The 25,626-nt window shown below is 41.5% G+C and overlaps 2 protein-coding genes across 2 annotated transcripts in view; both read right to left on the bottom strand.

Moving 5' to 3' along the window:
* Positions 1-12,739, bottom strand: part of LOC142972043 (CMP-N-acetylneuraminate-beta-galactosamide-alpha-2,3-sialyltransferase 1-like) — a 28,020-nt gene extending 15,281 nt beyond the window's left edge. The window contains exon 1 of the mRNA XM_076112841.1: positions 7,386-12,739. The gene's annotated coding sequence lies outside the window, so the exon portion shown is untranslated. The remainder of the gene's footprint in view (positions 1-7,385) is intronic.
* Positions 12,740-13,061: 322 nt separating this feature from the next.
* LOC142972044 (CMP-N-acetylneuraminate-beta-galactosamide-alpha-2,3-sialyltransferase 1-like) lies at positions 13,062-21,318 on the bottom strand. The gene is made up of 5 exons (XM_076112842.1): positions 20,798-21,318; positions 16,555-16,822; positions 14,337-14,533; positions 13,282-14,243; positions 13,062-13,181 (listed from the first exon to the last, which is right to left on the bottom strand). Exons 2-4 carry the CDS (start codon positions 16,783-16,785, stop codon positions 14,060-14,062), a joined length of 612 nt encoding a protein of 203 aa, XP_075968957.1. The 5' UTR covers positions 16,786-16,822; positions 20,798-21,318; the 3' UTR covers positions 13,062-13,181; positions 13,282-14,059.
* Between the last annotated feature and the right edge of the window lie 4,308 nt (positions 21,319-25,626).

Genomic DNA, 25,626 nt, shown 5'->3' with positions numbered 1-25,626 from the left:
AATCAAGCAGCATGACTCATTGGTTCAATGCTTTAATGATGTGCCTGGCAAAGGCTCAGTCAACTATCGGCATTCAAATATGTATCCATTTTCATCTAATTCTAGGCTCACTGGCATGCAGATTATTACTGTATTCCATAAATAAGAGCAGAATGAGTTCCAATTAAGAGGTAATTGCGGTGCTGTTGAGCAGTAACAAGATGCTAATGAAAATCCCAGGTTTATGATTGGAACGGGAGATTGCCTTTAAAATTAGGCTGCTTCACCAGTTGTGCTCTCTGTGGATGAAGGAATTAGACAGCACGGGTCTGGTTACGGGAAGTTTGGCTAATTACTCTCGAATCCCAGTGAAGTCCATTTGTGGCAATAATTGCCCTGTGATTGCCTTGTGCCCTCTCATCTCACAAAGCTGCTCACAATTTCTATTTGAATATCTCACAGGCTGGTTTGTACAGGGTTTTTGTGGATGTTGCCTTCATTAGAATTTTGGTCATTTAAGCCAAACGTTGTTTGACGGAACACATTTAAAGTAGATATGCAGTATGCTGAGGGTGCAGTAGCTATATTGTAAATGAATGACAATTATCATAACATAAATATCTCTACCAGGCGTAAGCCTTGGAGGACATTAAATCTTCTCACTGTTCAACAAGAAGCCTCCCGTGATATAAGTAAGTAAGTAAAATGTATTTATAAAGCGCTTTTCACAGACCTTAGTCACAAAGTGACTTAACAGGAGTGGAATTACAAGCATAAATAAGACAAAGTGACCATATAAGGGCCAAAAGTTTACATTTAAGACGACACAAAAAACTAAAAGAACACAATTAAAACATGGCATAACAACACAAGACATGAGTTTTAGACAAACACCAGTCTGAACAGGTGTGTCTTGAGCTGATTCTGGAACGAATTCACGGAATCAGCAAAACATCAGGGTGCAGGCAGAGTATTCCACAGCCTTGGTGCTACTGCCTCAAAAGCTCGGTCACCACAGGTCTGAAGGCGAGTGCGTGGGACAGACACACAACCTAACATGTTTGATCTGAGTTCCCAGAGACCAGCACGCTCTGCTCCACCTAGGTTGCAAAAATGTAGATGAATGTATTTAATCCGTACCTTTTTATAATTAACCTTGCGTATTATTGTGTAGCGCGCGGTGCCCCCGCACGCTTTCTTAATTTGAATTTTTAATCAAATAAAAAAAATTCTTTTAATTTCTTTTTTTTTTTTTATTAAAAATTATTATTTATTTAATTTATTCCAAATTATTTCTTATCAAAATGTTTTAATTTATCAAGAAACAAAAAGTAATTAAAGCTGCGAGCAGCATTGATCGGGCCCTCGCAACTTCACGCACGTCGAGGGTACTAGCAGGACTCTGGCCATGCATTTCTGTGACTGCCATACACTGCGTGCACGAGTTAAACGGTATTTCCTGGTACTGGCAGGACTTTGGGTGACGCGGCCATGAATTTCTGTAACCATCACACTCTGCGTGCACGAGTGAGATATTTCCTGCATAGACCAGCAGCGTAGCAAGATCATGTTGCCAGGTCTTAAGCCTCAAATGTTTTGAGTGTACATCCGATACAATCATAAATGTAAGCCTTTAAAGATCATTAAGAAAATGAATGTGTGTGAATGTGCTTCCGTGTTTGTAACATAACAGACTGTCAGTTTACTGGGATGGGGTTCAACTCCCTGCAGTGTCCTGCTGATTGTATTTGGACTTACATGAAAGTTAACAAAACAGTAGTGCCATTTGCTGTTACTTGAACACTTTAATTTAACACTGATTTCATTTTAAGTTCTTCTGGAACTTTAGATTGTAGTGTGAAGCATTCATTATAACGTTTAACCTGATTGTCATTGTTAGGGTTAGAACAAAGGATGAAGGAGCTTGCAGGCCGCAGGTACTCTTCTGCTGCGAGCTTCTTACTGCGCACGCGCATCAGAAGAATGAGCTGGACCCGGTCCAAAATAAAAACAATATTTAATGTACTACACAAAGTTCACTTACAAACTGAATTAACTATCAATAGTAATGTTCTCGAGAGCAGAGACCACATACACGCATCTCCTCACAGTCCGGCGCGGCCAGTTAGCTGAAAATGAGAGCTGCAGTGATCTGAGGTAAACTCCCTAAAACATTGTCTTTTGTATCCCCTGAGAGTCGGAATGTGTCCGATACTGTCATAAAACATGTGAATGACCCTCCGTGGCGATCAGTGATTGGCTTCATTTGAATTCTGCCCCCTCCCATTATCGATCCCTTAGCAAAACATCTTGGCTCTTCGCAAAACATCTTGAACTCCTCCTCTCTGTCCTGCTGGTCAGCTTGGCATTTGACCGTCCCACTGGCCCCATCCTCCATCGATGAGGTCGCCTCCATTTGCTGCTGCATGTCTGACACCTCACTCAGAATCCCTATCTGACCCTCAAAACTATTCTTAGTGTTTTAATACCTACAGTGACTATACTTCTATGATTTAATACATTCAATGAGTTAATATACTGTAACATATAATATCCTCTATAAGTAAGAATATTGTAAACCTATAATACATTCCATATGGAAACATATTGTGACTAACATATTTATTATTGTAACACTTCTACTCACCACTAGGGGTGTTATTAAATCCTACTAATAATGCGTTTAATACTGAATTTCTCCACAAAACCCCCCTAACACACTATTCATAGTGTGTTCATAAATTTCCAGGAAAAACAATCCCTCTCTAAAGGTCCTTTATGGGCCGAGGGTGAATTTCCTCAACTAAACAGTAGCTAACAGTTCAAGTTCATAAACATCATCTACACCTAACTGATTGCCCTATGCTTGTAGAAGTTCACTAATGCAAGGGATGCAGCAGCGAACGCAGAGGACCAGGTGGTGGAGGTGGGGGAGGTCCTGCGTCGAGTTCTGGATCCATCCTACGAAATGAGGGATAGAGAAGAATTCTGAGAAGCCTTGTCTGCTCCTTTTTCACTTGACAAAAATTATATTTCCTAATACAATGCACCTCTAAATCCCAAATTGACCCCATAAAACAAAAAACAAACAAACAAAACAATCTCTCAGAGGCAATTTTCCAAATTGTCAGTATCTCACCGGATGTTTTCAGAAGTCCATCTGGACTCAATCAGATCCTTCAGCATCCCAGCGAAGATGATCAGGAGCTGCTCGTGAAGTCCTGCTATGGCATCACGAGTGAAGTTTACAAAACGCTGTTGGTTATAATATATGCAATTAATCCAATCGACATTTTTATTGATTGACTCCCACCAGAAAATTCTGATTTCTGGCATTAAATTAATTAAGCAAGCACCCCCCTTGGTACTCCTATGGCATCTATGTAAACTTGGCCATCAAAATGAACCTCCCATGGTCTACCTTGTTGGTCAGCACCACTTACACCTTTGGGCCTCATTCACAGTCCGCTACCTGGTGATACAATAGGAGACTGCTTTCTCCTGTCTGCGGATGCCTGTGTTCTCCACCTGTCTTTGTCCTTCCAACACCCATGCTGCCGAAGTTGATGTAAACATTATGCAGCCTAGGAGTGTTCAATGAACTCTCAACTCTGTCTATCCTACTAGGCTCTAATCTAACAGTAGCTCTGACTGTGTGAAAAATTAGTTTTTTATCACAATTAAAATTGCAAAATTAAAAATTTTGGAAATTAAATTCTGAATTAAAATCAATATTTAATTTAAATTCTGAATTAAATTCAAAAAATTACAAATGTCAGATTCAAAATCAACTATGCAAGCTGAAATATTGAATCAAAATTAACAATTTTAGGATAAAAATTGAATTGAAACTGGGAGTTAGAATATTGGATTAAAACTAAATTCACCAACTGAAGTTGAAATGTTGAATTACAAACGAGTATCAAAATTAAAGAAACTATCAACAACTATCAATGCAAGTTAAAAACCCTATTAATATTAAACCAACACTGCCAATTGAAATGTTTAATCACAATTAAAAACATCAATGAAAGTTGAATTACTGAATCAAACTAAAATCACCAATGAAAGAAGTACAATTAATATAATCAACAGTAGTATAAAATGCTAAATTAAAACTAAGATAAACAATCAAAGTCAAAATACAAGTCAAAAGCTTAGAGTCAAAAACAAGGAATATTACAAGTTTATCACCAGAACTCAAAGTATTGTAATGTATCTTCTAATCCACGGATGACTGAGTATCTTGTAATTCTAAGACAATTTCACCTCGAGGTTTTCTGGGAAATGGAGTTTTCTGTAATTATCAAGCAATTACTCCTCCAACCGATAGGTGGCGAAGTTGTCTCTTCTTCTTCTATGGTGTTTTTTTTTTTTTAAAACGCGAAAACGGACAATGGGCTAATACTAATACTATTAACGGCTATTGCTACAAGCTAAACTAACTGGCGAAACCGCGTCTTCAGCACACAGACAAATCACCGTAGTTTAAACTCTTACACCATGCCGCTTTCACACACACTTTATGCTAGACCGTGCTTGGCTTCTCCATATGCACCGGTTATTTTATAATCCTTTTATCTAGTTATCTAGGTGAGCACAAAGCAAGCTTCGGCTCAGCTAGCATCCTCTCCTTACTACAACAAAACGATCTCTCACAACGCTATTGTCATCACTGCATCCATCATTCATACCAAAATACACCGTGATTACAATGTATGATTACCCACTCATTACCTATTACCCACCCCGGATTATATTCCCTTGAACTCAAGTTAAATCCTGCGCTTCGTAGCAGCCAGTCTCTGTTCCAGCAGAGAGCTCGACTCTCGATAGCGTAACTAGTTCTGTTGGCTTTCTAAGCTCGTATTCAATTTATTCCCTCCCGTTAAGAGTCATTGGTTCGCCAGATCCAAACCTGCCAAACAGGACCCGGGGGGGCCGTCGCCTTTACCCCACGCTACCCCGCCACCAGATTCAGTTAGCCTGGTTCCCCGGACTCTCGAAGCTGCTTAAGCTTTTGAGCGCTTAGCTCTGCATAGCTTGATCAGGGCTAACGTCTGAGACGTACCGTTCCTCGACGGACCTTACCGATAGGATTTAGCAAAAAAGAACAGCGTGTAGGCAAAATACACGTGTTCCTAATCCAGCTTGCAAGTGTGCTCCATACAGTAATCCAGCTACTTTAAATTTCAAATCAATATACTTTACCGGCTTGCTGCGGCCTGCTCCTTTGTTCGGCTCTCGGAGGGGTTGACCAAGACACCGTCTCCAAGTTTTCCTATACTACCTATACAGATTTTATTAAAAAGGTTCTGTTTACCCGTTTGTCTTTGGCGCCAGAAGGTATCTTAGTCAGCTCCTCGTCCAGTCCGTTTTCCAGCAATTATCACGTCCCTTCGTGGTCGCCAAATTTGTTAGGGTTAGAACAAAGGATGAAGGAGCCTGCAGGCCGCAGGCTCTCTTCTGCTGCGAGCTTCTTACTGCGCACGCGCATCAGAAGAATGAGCTGGACCCGGTCCAAAATAAAAACAATATTTAATGTACTACACAAAGTTCACTTACAAACTGAATTAACTATCAATAGTAATGTTCTCGAGAGCAGAGACCACATACACGCATCTCCTCACAGTCCGGCGCGGCCAGTTAGCTGAAAATGAGAGCTGCAGTGATCTGAGGTAAACTCCCTAAAAAATTGTCTTTTGTATCCCCTGAGAGTCGGAATGTGTCCGATACTGTCATAAAACGTGTGAATGATCCTCCGTGGCGATCAGTGATTGGCTTCATTGGAATTCTGCCCCCTCCCATTATCGATCCCTTAGCAAAACATCTTGGCTCTTCGCAAAACATCTTGAACTCCTCCTCTCTGTCCTGCTGGTCAGCTTGGCATTTGACCGTCCCACTGGCCCCATCCTCCATCGATGAGGTCGCCTCCATTTGCTGCTGCATGTCTGACACCTCACTCAGAATCCCTATCTGACCCTCAAAACTATTCTTAGTGTTTTAATACCTACAGTGACTATACTTCTATGATTTAATACATTCAATGAGTTAATATACTGTAACATATAATATCCTCTATAAGTAAGAATATTGTAAACCTATAATACATTCCATATGGAAACATATTGTGACTAACATATTTATTATTGTAACACTTCTACTCACCACTAGGGGTGTTATTAAATCCTACTAATAATGTGTTTAATACTGAAATTCTCCACATCATGAAGAAGCTCTGGACAGATCATTTATACTAATGCCCACTGGCATGGTTTGAAAATCCACTGTTATCTAACGTTTGCTCTCCAAGCATCTTAGTTTGCACATATTTAGATCAGAGAAGTCTTTTTATCATGGTGTGCCCACAAACCCTTTCAATAAGTTCAGTGTTTGGGCCGCTGTAATTATAGAATCCTGCTTACGTCCGTGCTTATCAGTAGGTGGCGCTATGACTATGAGTTAATATTGGCATGCAGAAGTCCTAAAGCCATGACAGTCAACAAGCATGTCAAGTTTGGGACAGTTTTGACAAAGTACAGTCGAGTTACAACTCGACTGTACATCGAGACTGTACTCGATGGATGATGGCGAACCATGTAAAATGGCCATCACACCATATCCACGTCGTTCGATGAAACCTAAAGCTTTTAGTAACTTTTAATTGCTAAGGTCTTTAGATTGTTCTGACCAAATTCTAAGCTGATCGGATTAATTCCCTAGGAGGAGTTCGTAGTACAGCACCTGGAAATGGGAAAAAAAACACGAGAAATTCATACAAAATTGAAAATGTCTGACTTCTGGTTGGGTTTAGAGCATGGCCCCAAGAGACTTTATTTTAAGTCCATATGTGATACATGTTCCTACCAAATTTCATACATCTAGGTCAAACATACTGCGAGGGCTGCTTCGTCGAAATTTTGTAGGTATGACGCCTTGAAACGGTTTGAAAACCTCATAAAATTCAAAATGACCGACTTCCTATTTGGTTTGATGAAAAACTCCAAGAGGATTTTTTGTGCGTCCCATCACGATCCACATACCTACCAAATTTCATACAGCTAGGTGAAACCCAATGTTGGGGCTACTCAATAGGGGGCGCTATTGAGCCAATATTTCATACCGCAGCTGGACACCCCAATCAGACTGCCAGAGTCCTGCCAGTACCCTCGACGTGTGTGAAGTTGCGAGGGCCCGGTCAATGCTGCTCGCAGCTTTAATTTTATATTAAATTTAAAGTGATCCGTCCCTGCTCAGAGCTCAACAGATATATAGCTCTTTCAAAATAAAGTGGGACTTCCCCGGGTTTCTCTTAACTATAGAAAACGAATGCTAGAATGCGAAGATGTGTGTGCGCATAAAGTATGCAATCAGTTGTGTGCCGTTCTGGATCGCTGCAGACTTACCGCAGGGGCTGGGCTGTCTCTCCCTTTAGAGAAGCCCTCTCCTCTCTGAGTTCCCAAAACAGTTGAAGAAAAGAGTCGGTCGGAAAAAGTTAAAAAAGTTCCTTATTTATTTTTGTCCAATTCAAAGTATATTCCCTTGGTCCAAATACAGAGAAAAAGTGATCACCATAAAAAGATAAAAATCAACAAAGTATTTTTTTTTAAAAACCGACCCAGTGAGCAGGCTATTTCCAAATGTCCAGAGAAGAAAGTTAAAGATTAACCCAGTGCAGGTTCCAACCTGGTGGGCTTCTCCCCCGACTAAGCTCCTGATCCTTGAAAACCGAGAATATTTATACTCCCCCTTTCTTGGTGCCTCCGTGGGCCATGACAGTGTCATGGTAACCCCCCCCTTACATTTTTATCTAGGTCAAAGTGAGTGCATAGACATGATGACGTCAGTGCTGGAATGCAGACGTGGTCCAATGAGTGCACCTGTGCATACCTCACGTACGTGTGTGTGTGTGTGTGTGTGTATGCACCCCTCCCCCCCCCGCACGGCCGTGCAGCAGAGGGTGTGTCTGTGTGTCTGACCTTGTCTGTGCAACAGGTCACTCTTACAAGAGACTTAGTGCCCTATTTCGCTCTCGATTTCATTTTTCTAAATTTGTATTTGTTGTTTTTAAGGTGCTTGTTAACACCTAATAACCATGGCCTTCCGTGTAGGGGCATCACAATTTCGCAAAACACTCCAACATGTCTAACAATTGAAAGAATTGACTTAATAGGGTAAAAAGCTTTTGTGAGACGCAGCTGATCGTATCTGTCGCATGAGGTATGTGAGTGAAAAACCCGTCAAACGTATTCATGGTCTTAACGGGGACAATTCGGGTTTCTGTACATTCAGTCAACCACTGCTGTAGGCACCGTTGCTGACACACCTCGGGGAGATCTGCCCTCTACTGAGTGCATCCTTTTGTTATGTTATAGTGACTTTGCATGTGATCACACGCAAAGTCACCACCCTTCAAAGATATGTAAAACAAAAGGGCAGACCTGCGTCAGAGTAGACGGCGAAAGAATCCTTCAGACCTCCTTTTCATTTCCTTTCAGGTGTCACCGAAAATATTTATACTCCCCCTTTCTTGGTGCCTCCGTGGCCATGCCATGGTAACCCCACCTTAAATTTTTGTCCAGATCAAAGTGAGTGCATAGACATGATGGCGTACACCACCAGTGCTGGAATGCAGACGCGGTCCAATGAGTGCACCTGTGTGCATACCTCACGTACGTGTGTGTGCGTGTGTGTGTGTATGCACCCCTCCCCCCCCCCCCCCGCACGGCCGTGCAGCAGAGGGTGTGTCTGAACTTGTCTGTGCAACAGGTCACACGCAAAGTCACCACCCTTCAAAGATATGTAAAACAAAAGGGCAGACCTGCGTCAGAGTAAACAGCGAAAGAATCCTTCAGACCTCCTTTTCATTTCCTTTCAGGTGTCACCATCAATTGTCTCATTGGTTATACGTGTTAAGCAGGAAGACACACCCATTTAACTCTGAATACTGTAGGTAGGCTTTATGCCTCTGGTTAGGACCATGGGAAGAAACTGCTCCACCGAAGCAGTTGACTTTTCTTCGCTCTGTGGAGAAAATACCTGCTTTGTAGTGTTTGGTTGGCGCCACAGCCCAGTACCTTAGCAGTGCAACATGAGCTTCATGGACAGTAGAAAGCTGAGACTGTATTGTAACCATTCAACATGGACATGCATCCTTATTCACAGTTTAGCTGCAGCTAAGTCTCCATCATCCCCACTGAGTGGTGTTTTGGCCTGCTGAGTCACTCTTTTTATCATCCTGTGTAGCTGCGCTTGTGGCTCCGTGATAAACAGATAAAGTGATGGGTTTAGTTTCTTCTGGTCTGCTGTCATAGACTGATAAAGTGTAAGAAACAGTATCCGGGCAATAGTTAAGGTTTTCCATTCAAAGCGTTTGAGGTGCAGTTATCTGATGTCATGCCACTACAAGGGAAAACAATATAAATGCAGCGAGGCTTACATCCGGTCCCACGGGGGAGAAAAAGCTGAAAAATATCAGAAACAAACTCTCTGAAGGCCAGAGGATAAAATCAGCTCAACAAAAGAAAAGTGTTGCAGGTTTCATTCACTACAAACAGTAATATGATCAAGCCATGCAATAATATAACAGTAATATTATTACGAACAACATATTGACCCTTTAATTATATAACAGTAATATAATCAAGCAATATATTGATAGGGAAGGGTTTTTGCCTTTTTCCGTCCCTTCAGTTCCTGGGTCCTACTGGCATTGAGGGGCCAGCTCAACTAAACCGTCACTGCGTTACAGGGTTCGCTGTCGGATACAACTGTTTTTAGACGGGGGAGGAAGCCATCCTTTTTGTTTTAAATAGTACGCTCTCGCCGGGCTTATGTTTCAACAAGCTAGGTTCCCTTTAAACCTATACGCAGCAATTAATATTTACTGTCCACTAAATTCACTTAAACGCCCTCCCGTGAAGTACTCTTAGTTTAAGTGGTTTCCTATCTACCTGGTCTGTTTTTTTTAACTCTGAAGTTAAAACTCCCGTTTTAACTGGACGACTCCTTCTCCTGTGAGAAGGACGGCCAAGTTTTTTATAGGATTATTGACAGCCTCGACCCACGGTACCAGTTCCTAATGTAGATAGGGCAGAATAGCAAGACTCCTTTTCCTCGACTACCGGTTCAGGCGTACGACCGTTACGAGCGCCCGTCGGGGAATTATCGAAGTTTACCTCTTCTGGCAGAGTTCAATAAATTGCCTCAGCTTGATTTCGCTGGTTGTGCATCACTTTTTATTTTATCCTCAGGAGGATTCTTGTATTTTAACCTGAGAGAAAAAATCTGCTCCCCTATTTTACACAACGAAGTTACAAACTTTTATAGTTATACATCGTTTTTAGTGTTTTAGGGCCTAATTTATCTCAAGTCCCTGTTCGGGCGCCATGTAGCGCGCGGTGCTCCCGTACGCTTTCTTAATTTGAATTTTTAATCAAATAAAAAATATTATTTTAATTTTTTAATGCTGTACTGTACACTGACGACTGACGAGTCAGGAGATCAACAAAGTCAGTGGGAATCATTCTTCAGAATCATGGCTGTCTGTACAAAACTGTATGGAAAGCCTTTCAATAGTTGTTGAGATACTTCACTCTGGACTAAAGTGGTGGAGCGACATGCCATCACGAGAGGCATGCCACTAGCAAGTGGCTGTAAAAGACTGAATAATCTACTTAGTCAAGCCAGACATCTGTCGTTATGATCACTATGGTTTTTCAATTCATTGTCTTTTGTTTGTTCATAATGTATTTTATCTCCTTTAGAACCTTCCTGGTTTTAGCAAGCAGCTCTCCCCCTGAAGTATTTTGTTGTCACCTCCTTATCGCAACTGCATTTAAAGAACAATGTGGTTGCTCAACAAGCACCACCTGTCAAACAACTCACCTAGCACTATCCTCATGAGTCATCCCCACACCTACAGCTGAATGCCAACTATGCTGACCTCCACAAAGACGATGCTTAATGCCCCAACTTTGCTAAATCCACACTGCTTGAAGCTGAATTGATGTTGAAGGAATTACACTTTGAATTTAAATAACTTGATTTTCAGTGTTGGATCAACATTATTTTAGTGTGCCACACTGATCCTATTTTTTTAAATTTGTATAAATCATTATTAAAAAGAAAAAAAGTATTTGAAGCTAGAAACCATCTGATGACACACACACAGACTCACTTGGGGAAAACAATATCAACCACATGTTGTTACGGCTGGGAAAAATAGGCCTTCTATACAAAACCAACTAATTACGTACTGTCACAAATTCCACTTCATCTTAGATTGTTTTCATCCTGTCTGCCTGTTTTTCTAACTCTCCTGTCATTTCAGGTCCTCTCACTCGCACCATGTCATCACTCATTCCCCTCACCTGGTCTTCCACGCCCATCTCACCTGCAGCCCATTCCCTCATTAGTCCCTCACTAGGCCCGTTCACTTGCACTTGATCCCTTCCAGATTGTCTTGTGTGTCACTGCCAAGATCTCCAGCATTACCCTTGTTACTATTCCATATCTGCCTGTTCTGACCGTGCCTGCCTATCTATTAATTAAATCGAACTGTCCTTGTATATCTGTGTCGCGCTTTTAGGTTAACCATTACACATACATTATGTACATGCTTTTAATGTCATAAACTCCGTTGTGGACCCTTCACACTGTCTTGTTGCAGATGCTAAAGACCCACAACCCTAACGGTTCTTCCTCCTTATCAGTTGGTATCACACATGATTTTCAATGGCACAGTCTTCTTCGATCACCAGCCTGTTTCAGTGGGAAAGTAGCTGGATTTCTCTGAATCAATTGGATATCTGGACAGGTAGGAGAAAAAATGAAGTCATTTAAAACACAGCTGATGCGTTTAGAATGATTAACCTGAAGTAGATTCTTTACTCACATAATGTAGCGTTTTCTCTGCTTGAATGAGACTGAGGCTCTTTTAAAATCTGAGGCCCCTTCCATCAGGCCAATCTATCATATTCTCTCATTCAAATATTTCTCAAACAAATCATACAAAGAAAAAATACATTCTTTAACATGTCCTTCCCAAACAACTATCTGCCATGAAACACAGTTTTACGTGTATTTTTGATTTTGGGGTGAACTGTCCCTTTAACGGTAAAATGTATTTAGTAACATATTACAAGTAGAATACAGTAAAGTACACAAACAAAGAAAAGACACAAATTTCAGTTCTTACATCAGTTAAATACATTTGATAAGCTTTACTTCACCATTACCCCAACGTGTTTTAGTCTACTTCAGTTGTTAGAATATTTTTGTCACAATCATGAAGACACTTCTACAGGTGGCTATATCATCTATATAGTAGACATGTATATAAGATATTTATTATTTCATAGTGTTTCTACCGTCAGTACCACAGGCAAGCGATCATCACTACTTCAAAATTGACATCTCGTGAATTTCACATTTCATGTAAAAAGATAATTGTTTGTTTAAACCTTGGAAAAACTAGCTTCATGTATTTTTACTTCTAAGAACCTTCCAAAGACCATTTTTCGTAAAAACATTATAACACAGTGAAAAGATGTGAAAGGATCAGTAACTATACATGTAGTGTTAGTTCCCTCTCCATTAGATCATGGATGATTTAACACTCACATTTTTAATCTTTAACGTGTGCAGCAGGGGAGTTAGTCTGAGAAGAGATGTTTCTTGGAGGCTTCTTAGTCTTGTTTTGCTTTCTAAGTGATTCACTATCAAGGCTTGAATACGTTAAATGCTGAGAGAAAGATCACCAGCCCGTGTAAAACGTGAGTATTTGATGCTTCGATAGCTCCACGATCATTTTATACTCTTCACCTCCAGGATGTGGTCCAGTTTTTAAGTTTTTGTCCCCGAGTTGTTCCCAGTAATGACCCCAGTTTCCATCACTGTCTGCTCCAAAACCAAACACATGGACCTGGAAAAACAAAGGCAAACTATTTTAGAAGCAGATAATGTGGTAAAAGCGTTGCTAAATGACACAAGATTACATGCTTTTTTCTTCACCGTCATGAGCATCAACTTGTCAATCGTTAGTGTGTCACGACATTCACTCAATTAAAAAATAAACCTACCTCGTCACAAAGATGCAGGGCAAGAACCACAGTCATGAAGCCAGTGGATGGATAATGGCCCTTCTTTTGCAGCCACACGACATGAACGTACCTCATGAACGCTGGGTTAAGGATCATCACCTGTTATGAAATCTGACTTAGTATTTAAATATATTATATGACCCATTACCTTTGGAGCCAATAAAGTTTATTGACGAATACATTCAAAAATAATACTCACCAAATCCTTGTTGAACTTAGATTTCCTTGGCACATGTTGAAAAAAAGCATGAAATGTTAAACTCAACATCAAATGATTACTTTTTTTGTCAGTAAAATGATATACCAGGCATTCACGCAATGAAACTGCTTGTTTGCCTTGCATGAAGGAAACACCACCACTGGTCAGTGTTTGAATTTTATGGAAATGATGCTGCAAGAATTTTCTTGGATGAATGTTAAGAGGCGCAAGTTGTTTTAGCAACTGACGGTCAGTTGTCACAGACACTTGTGGTGCCTTTAATCCTGTAAGTACAGCCCTTCAGGGAGAATACTCTGCTGAAGTAGAATTTCACACTTATTACCACAAATGTGGTGGTGGGAATGCAGAGGGATATGCTAGGTTAGTAGCATTCATTGAAATGATTCTACTGCCATGTTTGTAGTTGGTGTCCTCATTTAGAGAGGAAGTCCAAATCCTATGCAAAGCCTCCACAGCAGCTCCAGACTGATATTACTCAATTGACCTCGGATCAGAATGGGAACGATCAAACTTGATTGAGTAGTATTACCTTTGCCAGCACAGTCCTGCTCTGCAACCTAACAACATAATAGGATACAGCCCAACAAGAGGGTTAACTAGTTTAAGAACAGTATAGTTGTTCTAGTGCTTTGTTTAAATTTCACCCTGCGGTCCGTCTACCTCACTCTCTACCGATGGGTGACTTCACCAGGATTGAACGCCAGCTTCAGAGGACCGACCGTAGCAACTCGACTTGAACTGAAATGAAAAACATGACTCACCTTCCAGAAGGTCCTGGGCTGAGGGCCTTCGTAAACCAGTCAAAATCCGTTAACTTAAATGGAAACAGCACAGGAATAGTGGTGTTATCTATATCCACAGCACTCTCTGGATACATGACACGATGAGTTGTTCTGGTCCCAACATCTGCTTCATAGCCTTTGGTTTGACCTCTGTTAATTCTAAATAGTACAAATATATTTCATATGTCACTGTAGTTGTCAGGAAAATTAAGGTGTGAATTTTGACGTTCATCTTTGTCTAGACTCTTTTACCTTATGACAACGTCCTGGAAATCTATTAGAGGTCCGTAGTCTGATTTCATCAAAGTACCAGAATTCCCCACCACAGCACAAGTCCTGCAGCGGTCAGGGCTGGATGCTTCAACATGAGCACTGGCTGGGACCAACTGAAAAAGCCTTTCCACTTTTTCTCTGTATACACTCATGATTTGCCCTCGACCCTGCATGTGCTGTCAGGAACATCAAATATTACTTACAGTTAGACCACATGAATTGTACCAAATAAACAAATTGTCAGTCGCAGTCACCACAATGATTGTCAAGTCTAACAGGATTTTTCTTTTATGTAAACAGAAGCAATATAAACGACTTAAAAAGATTTTAAGATAATTGTAAATAAAATAATAAGTAAAGCAATTCGTAAAATAATCAATATACACAATCTGAGTATTCTGAAAACAGACAGGGCGGAACCACTCTGCCTGGAACACTAGACATGCAGTGACACAGTGTCGCAGTAAACAAGGTCCGTAATCTGACGAACGCCGCACTGACAGAGATCGCATGGTATCGAGATCCGCGATAAGACTCTGCAGGACTGATGAGTCTACAAATCCTGAGAGGCAGCCAGTTTTTCACCTAAAAAGATTCAAATGGCTTCAAAGGCTTAAATGGCTTAGTGACTGAATGAACTAATATGCTGAACCTCAAAATAAAAAGGAGGAAAAGGAAAAGTTGTTGAGTAATTGAGTAAAATCCTTCGGGTAGACTGATCGATGCTTCTCAAGTAGGGAAACTGCACATGTTTGGTAAAATAACTCGACAGAGATGAATGTTGTATTTTCTAATTCATTACTTTTATAACGTATAAATCATCCCCCCCTGTCCCCTCTGGTGAGCTGCATGGGCACAGAGCCCTCCACATCAAAGGGCTCTTCCACCACTGACACCCCCCATTGGCCAGGTTAGTAGACAGCTAGAGAGACTCCACCAGGGCAAGGCTGCAGCCCCAGGGTCTTGAAGACCTGCGCCATCCCGCTGTCTGATGTCCTGCAACACCTCTTCAACCTGAGCCTGAAGCAAGAAGTCCCGGTGCTGTGGAAGACGTCTTGCCTGGTTTCTGTTCCTAAGAAGACGACTTCATCTGGCCTCAACGACTACCGACCGGTTGCCCTCACATCTCATGTGATGAAGGTGCTGGAGAGGCTGGTCTTGGCCACCGCAGGTGAAGGGTGGTGGGGGTAGACATGTCCACCGTCTCATGGATCACTGACTACCTGACAGGCAGACCACAGTTTGTCCTACTGGGCAGTGTGCTGTCTGAAACGGTGGTCAGTGGTACTGGAGCTCCACAAGGCTGCCTGCTGACTCCTCAATCGCTACTACTAAGCCAGTAGGGACTACAAAGTATAACACAGGTGTGTGCATCCCCAAACCTTACTTTTGTATTAATAAGTTGTAGTTATTTAAAAAGGGACAGTACACCCCAACATCTGAAATATATATTTTTCCTCTTCCCTGTAGTGTGATCTATCAATCTAGATTGTTTTGGTGTGAGTCGCCTAGTTCTGGCCTTCATACATCGCTGTATGTTTTTGAGTTTTTATAGCTCATTGGTGGCTAGGGCCCTGGACCACCTCGTGGAATGACCGTGACATACTAAATAGAATAATAATTTGGTCAAAAAAACCTGTGTTTATTGTGCTACGCCATGTCAAAATGACTGCTGTGAAAAGGGCCGATACAGTTTTGGTTGTTGCAGACACAGCTGTTAAAGATCTGCACTCCACTGAATGCATCTTACTGGTTGATAGTTAATTGGATATTATAAAATTGCTCACTGCACATGTCCAGAATGTGTAACCTAGAAAACAATTGTTTTATTAAACGGTAACACGACAACGAGTATTGTAATTGCTCAGTGGAATCTGCTGGAGGATTGATCGGAATCAAAATAAGATTAATTTATTTGATTTAATTACATGTAAACAAGGGATTTGACTCTGATGAAGGGAACCCAGGAAGAGTCCTGTTGATAGTTTACCACTGGATAAAGAAGTCGGCGTATGGATACGAGTCAGACATCTTTCTACTGCTCACATTGAGAGAAGTGGTCTAACTAAGACCAGACTGAGAACTGAAGTTTAGCTAATACAGTGATGGCGACTGTTGAAAGTGATTGTATTTCACTTTCTGATCCTGATTTGAACTGCAGGTTGAGAGACTGTTATTTTGCAAGGTCACAACTTACCTTCCACCAGTTGAAATTGTCCTCTGAGAGATTGTAGTTTACTGACAAAAATGGTTCATCAAATTTGCTGAAACGCTGCTCAAACAACGAATCACCTTCAGATAAACATCGGTCACAAGCACAGGGTCTTTTAGCCAGAAGTGTGAAGTATGATAAGATGTCTGCTCTCCAAAACAGTCCGATGCCCGTCACACCCAGCAGGAAAATGAGAATGCTCCCTTTTAACTTCATCTTGGATGTGTGACGCTGAATGGGAAGCTGCTCCAATCTGTAGACAAGGCATGTGGTGAAATACACAAGAGAAAGTAGTCAGTGGTGGAATGTAACTAAGTAGGATTAGTCAATTTGTGATACTTAGTACTTCCATATTATGCTACTTTATACTTCTACTCCACTTTAACAGGAAATATTGTAATTTCTACTTCAGCAACTTTTTCTGAGCGTTCGGCTGTAGTAAATTGAGAAGAAGCTTATTTTCCCTGTTTTTGTCTAGTCTGAAGATCGGTCGGGCAGACCCTGAATGTTGCTGCTGAGAGCTCTTACTACCGTACGCTTTGTGTCGCCTTGCTCTAACGTTACGTCTGTCAGAGCGGTGACAAGCTCATCTATATGAAGCATGAAGCAGACATCCTCTGTTTGATGCTCATGGTGAAAGAAAACGATGTAAAACAAATAGACAGTTCAAATCAGCCTCGCTTCGACCAACTACAAAAGTAAATTGCAAATCAAACATGAATGCATCAGTAATAATAACACATTAATCCAATATATATTAGTAAAACAACAAAATGGCAGCATTATGGGTACTTTTTAAACTTTAAGTACCTTTTGCTGATAATAGTGCAGCGGATAAACAAACTTTAAAAAAATTGTGCATTTTGTGAAAGAAGCATAACATTTCTACCAGTGCATCTTCAGACCATAACGATTATTTTCAGATGTGGAGGAATTTTGAATTTGACCTTTAATAACATGTAAATGATTGAAATAATTAGAAATTAAAAATTTTGGGGTTAAAAAAAAGTGTGTTTTTTCGGGATTTCTGTGGATTGAACATTCACACAACACACATGAACACTGCATGTGTGGAAGAATTTGATGTGCTGGTGTTTTTGTTTTTCAATATATTATTTTATGTCCCTGTGATTGTACAATGGGATTCAAATGAACTTGAAACATAAATATTGTGAATATGTGTGTGATATTTTGTGTATGGAATGTTTACAAAAAAGAAAAGAACATAAAAATATATTTTCTCGACAACATATTATATTGACTGTTTCAGTCATTGACTATTGACAGTCACTACTTTTAACCAGAAAGTTAAGGGCCGCAAGTGCAGATTTGCACATAAGACAATTGTATGCACGTGTACACACACCGGACACAAAGGACATTGCACATGCCCGTGCCATGTCAGTTATCTGCCTGTTATCTAACCTTGCATAGAGTTCATGTCTACAAGTACATTGATAGGCGTCTTCCCTCCATCTGGGTCCTTAACTTTTTCTACATATTTGCTCTTTCTAAAAGGAACCTAAGGTAAGGAACCTACTTGGAGCCTGAGGTATTCTGGTTTTTCCTGAAATGTATATGTATGATATCTCTCCTTATGCTCTGTGTCGTTGTAAGCTGCAGTTTAGACTCTTAACTTGGCGGTTTTTGATAGATTTCCTTGATCCACGTACAACCATGTGTTTCTTGATCTAACCATTTCTTGTAAGTGATTTTTTTAAATACCTGAAGTGTGCAGCAGTTATATGCTCCTCTCACAATGTGTTTGATTGTTGACACGCCCCTCCTTGAACACACCTGTGTCCTATCCCTATGTGGAGCTGTTTGTGTCCCTCTTTACCCTGAAGAAGACGGTCATGTCGAAACGTTGGTCAATTATTAAATATATATTTTGCATCGTGTCTACGAGTGTGCGACTTTTTTTCCGTTACATTTGTAACTTCACCGTGGTCAGCACCTCTCCTACACTGGTGTGCGTTCTCTCTCTCTCTCTCTCTCAACATGAATATGAATTATAACATCATTATAACATTATAACATCAGCTTATCCTCGTCACAATCGCCAGAAACTGGAACTCAACATTGCTCGAAGTCAATGACCCCTCTACGTCTTCAGAGGTCCAATCAGAAATGCCTCCATCTGAAAATAAACCTCATATGTACACTGGTGAAACTGTCTTGCTTCTTTCATAAAGTGCACAATACCTTCCATATATGAGCTCAACTGTTGTAATATTAACTTGTTCTTATATTATAAATGCAGGACTTTTACTCGAAGTGGAGTATTTTCAGTTTCTGGTGTTGATCATTTTAGTTAAATAAATGATCTGAATGTCTTTTTCACCACTTCATACATGAAGGAAACTCTCATAAACTGACACATTGGTTGTTTAAAGATCATTAAGAAAATGAATGTGTGTGAATGTGCTTCCGTGTTTGTAACATAACAGACTGTCAGTTTACTGGGATGGGGTTCAAATCCCTGCAGTGTCCTGCTGATTGTATTTGGACTTACATGAAAGTTAACAAAACAGTAGTGCCATTTGCTGTTACTTGAACACTTTAATTTAACACTGATTTCATTTTAAGTTCTTCTGGAACTTTAGATTGTAGTATGAAGCATTCATTATAACGTTTAACCTGATTGTCATGAAGAAGCTCTGGACAGATCATTTATACTAATGCCCACTGGCATGGTTTGAAAATCCACTGTTATCTAACGTTTGCTCTCCAAGCATCTTAGTTTGCACATATTTAGATCAGAGAAGTCTTTTTATCATGGTGTGCCCACAAACCCTTTCAATAAGTTCAGTGTTTGGGCCGCTGTAATTATAGAATCCTGCTTACGTCCGTGCTTATCAGTAGGTGGCGCTATGACTATGAGTTAATATTGGCATGCAGAAGTCCTAAAGCCATGACAGTCAACAAGCATGTCAAGTTTGTGTCACAGCTCTGTCACTTCTATCCACCTTTCACTCACCTAATTAGTTCATTCAGGGCACCTGCCAGTCACACTCACCTCATCAGCTCATTACTCTCACCTGCTCACTCTGCCTCTTCACTATTTAAACCCCTGCCTCAGACACACTCACTGCCAGATCGTTCTTTGCATTCATGCTCAACTTTCCCGCACTCACCCTTGGACTGATTCCCTGTTGCCGACCCTGCCTGTCCTGGACTACCTCGCCTTGCCTCTGCCCTGGTAACTTACTCAGCCCTTCTGTCCTTGACCACGAGAAAACCTGTCGGATTCTTCCAGAGAATCTTCTGCCTGTCGTGTGTTGCAAATAAAGAACTCAAATCATACCAGTCCTGGTGTTGTCGTACTGCTCCTGGGTCCTAACTACACCCGTTACAGTTTGGGACAGTTTTGACAAAGTACAGTCGAGTTACAACAGCTTGATGGATGATGGCGAACCATGTAAAATGGCCATCACACCATATCCACGTCGTTCGATGAAACCTAAAGCTTTTAGTAACTTTTAATTGCTAAGGTCTTTAGATTGTTCTGACCAAATTCTAAGCTGATCGGATTAATTCCCTAGGAGGAGTTCGTAGTATAGCACCTGGAAATGGGAAAAAAAACACGAGAAATTCATACAAAATTGAAAATGTCTGACTTCTGGTTGGGTTTAGAGCATGGCCCCAAGAGACTTTATTTTAAGTCCATATGTGATACATGTTCCTACCAAATTTCATACATCTAGGTCAAACATACTGCAAGGGATGCTTCGTCGAAATTTTGTAGGTATGACGCCTTGAAACGGTTTGAAAACCTCATAAAATTCCAAATGGCCGACTTCCTGTTTGGTTTGATGAAAAACTCCAAGAGGATTTTTTGTGCGTCCCATCACGATCCACATACTTACCAAATTTCATACAGCTAGGTGAAACCCAATGTTGGGGCTACTCAATAGGGGGCGCTATTGAGCCAATATTTCATACCGCAGCTGGACACCCCAATCAGACTGCCAGAGTCCTGCCAGTACCCTCGACGTGCGTGAAGTTGCGAGGGCCCGGTCAATGCTGCTCGCAGCTTTAATTTTATATTCAATTTAAAGTTATCCGTCCCTGCTCAGAGCTCAACAGATATAAAGCTCTTTCAAAATAAAGCGGGACTTCCCCGGGTTTCTCTTAACTATAGAAAACGAATGCTAGAATGTGAAGATGTGTGTGCGCATAAAGTATGCAATCAGTTGTGTGCCCTTCTGGATCGCTGCAGACTTACCGCAGGGGCTGGGCTGTCTCTCCCTTTAGAGAAGCCCTCTCCTCTCTGAGTTCCCAAAACAGTTGAAGAAAAGAGTCGGTCGGAAAAAGTTCCTTATTTATTTTTGTCCAATTCAAAGTATATTCCCTTGGTCCAAATACAGAGAAAAAGTGATCACCATAAAAAGATAAAAATCAACAAAGTATTTTTAAAAAAACCCGACCCAGTGAGCAGGCTATTTCCAAATGTCTGGAGAAGAAAGTTAAAGATTAACCCAGTGCAGGTTCCAACCTGGTGGGCTTCTCCCCCGACTAAGCTCCTGATCCTTTAAAACCGAAAATATTTATACTCCCCCTTTCTTGGTGCCTCCGTGGCCATGCCATGGTAACCCCACCTTAAATTTTTGTCCAGATCAAAGTGAGTGCATAGACATGATGGCGTACACCACCAGTGCTGGAATGCAGACGCGGTCCAATGAGTGCACCTGTGTGCATACCTCACGTACGTGTGTGTGCGTGTGTGTGTGTATGCACCCCTCCCCCCCCCCCCCCCCCCCCCCACGGCCGTGCAGCAGAGGGTGTGTCTGAACTTGTCTGTGCAACAGGTCACACGCAAAGTCACCACCCTTCAAAGATATGTAAAACAAAAGGGCAGACCTGCGTCAGAGTAAACAGCGAAAGAATCCTTCAGACCTCCTTTTCATTTCCTTTCAGGTGTCACCATCAATTGTCTCATTGGTTATACGTGTTAAGCAGGAAGACACACCCATTTAACTCTGAATACTGTAGGTAGGCTTTATGCCTCTGGTTAGGACCATGGGAAGAAACTGCTCCACCGAAGCAGTTGACTTTTCTTCGCTCTGTGGAGAAAATACCTGCTTTGTAGTGTTTGGTTGGCGCCACAGCCCAGTACCTTAGCAGTGCAACATGAGCTTCATGGACAGTAGAAAGCTGAGACTGTATTGTAACCATTCAACATGGACATGCATCCTTATTCACAGTTTAGCTGCAGCTAAGTCTCCATCATCCCCACTGAGTGGTGTTTTGGCCTGCTGAGTCACTCTTTTTATCATCCTGTGTAGCTGCGCTTGTGGCTCCGTGATAAACAGATAAAGTGATGGGTTTAGTTTCTTCTGGTCTGCTGTCATAGACTGATAAAGTGTAAGAAACAGTATCCGGGCAATAGTTAAGGTTTTCCATTCAAAGCGTTTGAGGTGCAGTTATCTGATGTCATGCCACTACAAGGGAAAACAATATAAATGCAGCGAGGCTTACATCCGGTCCCACGGGGGAGAAAAAGCTGAAAAATATCAGAAACAAACTCTCTGAAGGCCAGAGGATAAAATCAGCTCAACAAAAGAAAAGTGTTGCAGGTTTCATTCACTACAAACAGTAATATGATCAAGCCATGCAATAATATAACAGTAATATTATTACGAACAACATATTGACCCTTTAATTATATAACAGTAATATAATCAAGCAATATATTGATAGGGAAGGGTTTTTGCCTTTTTCCGTCCCTTCAGTTCCTGGGTCCTACTGGCATTGAGGGGCCAGCTCAACTAAACCGTCACTGCGTTACAGGGTTCGCTGTCGGATACAACTGTTTTTAGACGGGGGAGGAAGCCATCCTTTTTGTTTTAAATAGTACGCTCTCGCCGGGCTTATGTTTCAACAAGCTAGGTTCCCTTTAAACCTATACGCAGCAATTAATATTTACTGTCCACTAAATTCACTTAAACGCCCTCCCGTGAAGTACTCTTAGTTTAAGTGGTTTCCTATCTACCTGGTCTGTTTTTTAACTCTGATGGTCAGTCTTATTGTCCCGTTTTAACTGGACGACTCCTTCTCCTGTGAGAAGGACGGCCAAGTTTTTTATAGGATTATTGACAGCCTCGACCCACGGTACCAGTTCCTAATGTAGATAGGGCAGAATAGCAAGACTCTTTTTCCTCGACTACCGGTTCAGGCGTACGACCGTTACGAGCGCCCGTCGGGGAATTATCGAAGTTGACCTCTTCTGGCAGAGTTCAATAAATTGCCTCAGCTTGATTTCGCTGGTTGTGCATCACTTTTTATTTTATCCTCAGGAGGATTCTTGTATTTTAACCTGAGAGAAAAAATCTGCTCCCCTATTTTACACAACGAAGTTACAAACTTTTATAGTTATACATCGTTTTTAGTGTTTTAGGGCCTAATTTCTCTCAAGTCCCTGTTCGGGCGCCATGTAGCGCGCGGTGCCCCCGCACGCTTTCTTAATTTGAATTTTTAATCAAATAAAAAAAAATCTTTTAATTTCTTTTTTTTTTTTTTATTAAAAAATATTATTTATTTAATTTATTCCAAATTATTTCTTATCAAAATGTTTTAATTTATCAAGAAACAAAAAGTAATGAATAAATAAGAGGCCTTTTGTTTGAAACGAACAAAAGTGGAACAAGGGGCCCTCAGATGTGGATGCGCGAACTGAGAGGACCCTTGCCGGCGACGGACAGCCCCGAGCTGCCGTCGGAGTGACCACGGATCCACAGCACTTGTGCCCCGCTGTCCGGTCACTCCCTGTGAGCGCCCCTGATTGCAACGAGAGGCTGCGAGAAGGGGGAGAGATAGCGGATTCCAGTACTCTCTCTATGTGAGTCGCTCACCCGGCCTAATGGGAGAGCGTGGCCGATAGCTCACTCCTCCCTGATTTGCCTCAATGCCTCTGCTTAAGAGAACCTCGGACCGGTAGCTGATTTGCCCTAAATGGTAATAAATCGCCGACACGAGCCCAGTATCGATAGCTTGTTTGCTTTCTTTTCCGAATCGACAAACAGTGATATACTAAACAGTATAATCGGTCGCTCGAATAGCCGTCGGTCTTATAAATTATTTTATAGAATTTATTTATTTTATATTAAATTTAAAGTTATCCGTCCCTGCTCAGAGCTCAACAGATATAAAGCTCTTTCAAAATAAAGCGGGACTTCCCCGGGTTTCTCTTAACTATAGAAAACGAATGCTAGAATGTGAAGATGTGTGTGCGCATAAAGTATGCAATCAGTTGTGTGCCGTTCTGGATCGCTGCAGACTTATTGCAGGGGCTGGGCTGTCTCTCCCTTTAGAGAAGCCCTCTCCTCTCTGAGTTCCCAAAACAGTTGAAGAAAAGAGTCGGTCGGAAAAAGTTAAAAAAGTTCCTTATTTATTTTTGTCCAATTCAAAGTATATTCCCTTGGTCCAAATACAGAGAAAAAGTGATCACCATAAAAATATAAAAATCAACAAAGTATTTTTAAAAAAACCGACCCAGTGAGCAGGCTATTTCCAAATGTCCGGAGAAGAAAGTTAAAGATTAACCCAGTGCAGGTTCCAACCTGGTGGGCTTCTCCCCCGACTAAGCTCCTGATCCTTGAAAACCGAGAATATTTATACTCCCCCTTTCTTGGTGCCTCCGTGGGCCATGACAGTGTCATGGTAACCCCCCCTTACATTTTTATCTAGGTCAAAGTGAGTGCATAGACATGATGGTGTACACCACCAGTGCTGGAATGCAGACGTGGTCCAATGAGTGCACCTGTGCATACCTCACGTACGTGTGTGTGTGTGTGTGTATGCACCCCTCCCACCCCCCCCCCCCCCCCCTCCCCCCCCCCCGCACGGCCGTGCAGCAGAGGGTGTGTCTGTGTGTCTGACCTTGTCTGTGCAACAGGTCACTCTTACAAGAGACTTAGTGCCCTATTTCGCTCTCGATTTCATTTTTCTAAATTTGTATTTGTTGTTTTTAAGGTGCTTGTTAACACCTAATAACCATGGCCTTCTGTGTAGGGGCATCACAATTTCGCAAAACACTCCAACATGTCTACAATTGAAAGAATTGACTTAATAGGGTAAAAAGCTTTTGTGAGACGCAGCTGATCATATCTGTCGCATGAGGTATGTGAGTGAAAAACCCGTCAAACTTGTCCATGGTCTTAATGGGGACAATTCGGGTTTCTGTACATTCAGTCAACCACTGCTGTAGGCACCGTTGCTGACACACCTCGGGGAGATCTGCCCTCTACTGAGTGCATCCTTTTGTTATGTTATAGTGACTTTGCGTGTGATCACACGCAAAGTCACTACCCTTCAAAGATATGTAAAACAAAAGGGCAGACCTGCGTCAGAGTAGACAGCGAAAGAATCCTTCAGACCTCCTTTTCATTTCCTTTCAGGTGTCACCATCAATTGTCTCATTGGTTTTACGTGTCAAGCAGGAAGACACACCCATTTATGGGGGCGACTGTGGCTAAGTGGGTAGCAGGGCAGTCCTTCAATCAGAGGATCGGTGGTTCGATACCCAGTTCTGGCTCCGCTAATTACATGTCGATGTGTCCTTGAGCAAGACACTTAACCCCAAAATTGCTCCTGTAGCTGAGCCTACGGTGTAGAATCTGAATTGTAAGTCGCTTTGGATAAAAGCATCTGCTAAATGACTGTAATGTAATTTAACTCTGAATACTGTAGGTAGGCTTTATGCCTCTGGTTAGGACCATGGGAAGAAACTGCTCCACCAAAGCAGTTGACTTTTCTTCGCTCTGTGGAGAAAATACCTGCTTTGTAGTGTTTGGTTGGCGCCACAGCCCAGTACCTTAGCAGTGCAACATGAGCTTCATGGACAGTAGAAAGCTGAGACTGTATTGTAACCATTCAACATGGACATGCATCCTTATTCACAGTTTAGCTGCAGCTAAGTCTCCATCATCCCCACTGAGTGGTGTTTTGGCCTGCTGAGTCACTCTTTTTATCATCCTGTGTAGCTGCGCTTGTGGCTCCGTGATAAACAGATAAAGTGATGGGTTTAGTTTCTTCTGGTCTGCTGTCATAGACTGA

The sequence above is a fragment of the Anarhichas minor genome, unplaced genomic scaffold (assembly GCF_050575085.1).
Source record: "Anarhichas minor isolate MPS153535 unplaced genomic scaffold, ASM5057508v1 ptg000051l, whole genome shotgun sequence".
Classification (NCBI taxonomy): domain Eukaryota; kingdom Metazoa; phylum Chordata; class Actinopteri; order Perciformes; family Anarhichadidae; genus Anarhichas; species Anarhichas minor.
The sequence above is the reverse complement of the archived record's forward strand: the minus strand, read 5'-3'. Positions and strand labels throughout refer to the sequence as shown.

What these genes read in the sequence shown, in the direction of transcription:
- LOC142972044 (XM_076112842.1), bottom strand. Translation starts at nt 16,785, where the DNA reads ATGAAGTTAAAAGGGAGCATTCTCATTTTCCTGCTGGGTGTGACGGGC. An exon ending in ACAATTTCAACTGGTGGAAG is followed by an intron (nt 14,534 to 16,554) that starts GTAAGTTGTGAC and finishes TGTTCCTGACAG; the next exon opens with CACATGCAGGGTCGAGGGCA. An exon ending in TTCCAGGACGTTGTCATAAG is followed by an intron (nt 14,244 to 14,336) that starts GTAAAAGAGTCT and finishes TGTACTATTTAG; the next exon opens with AATTAACAGAGGTCAAACCA.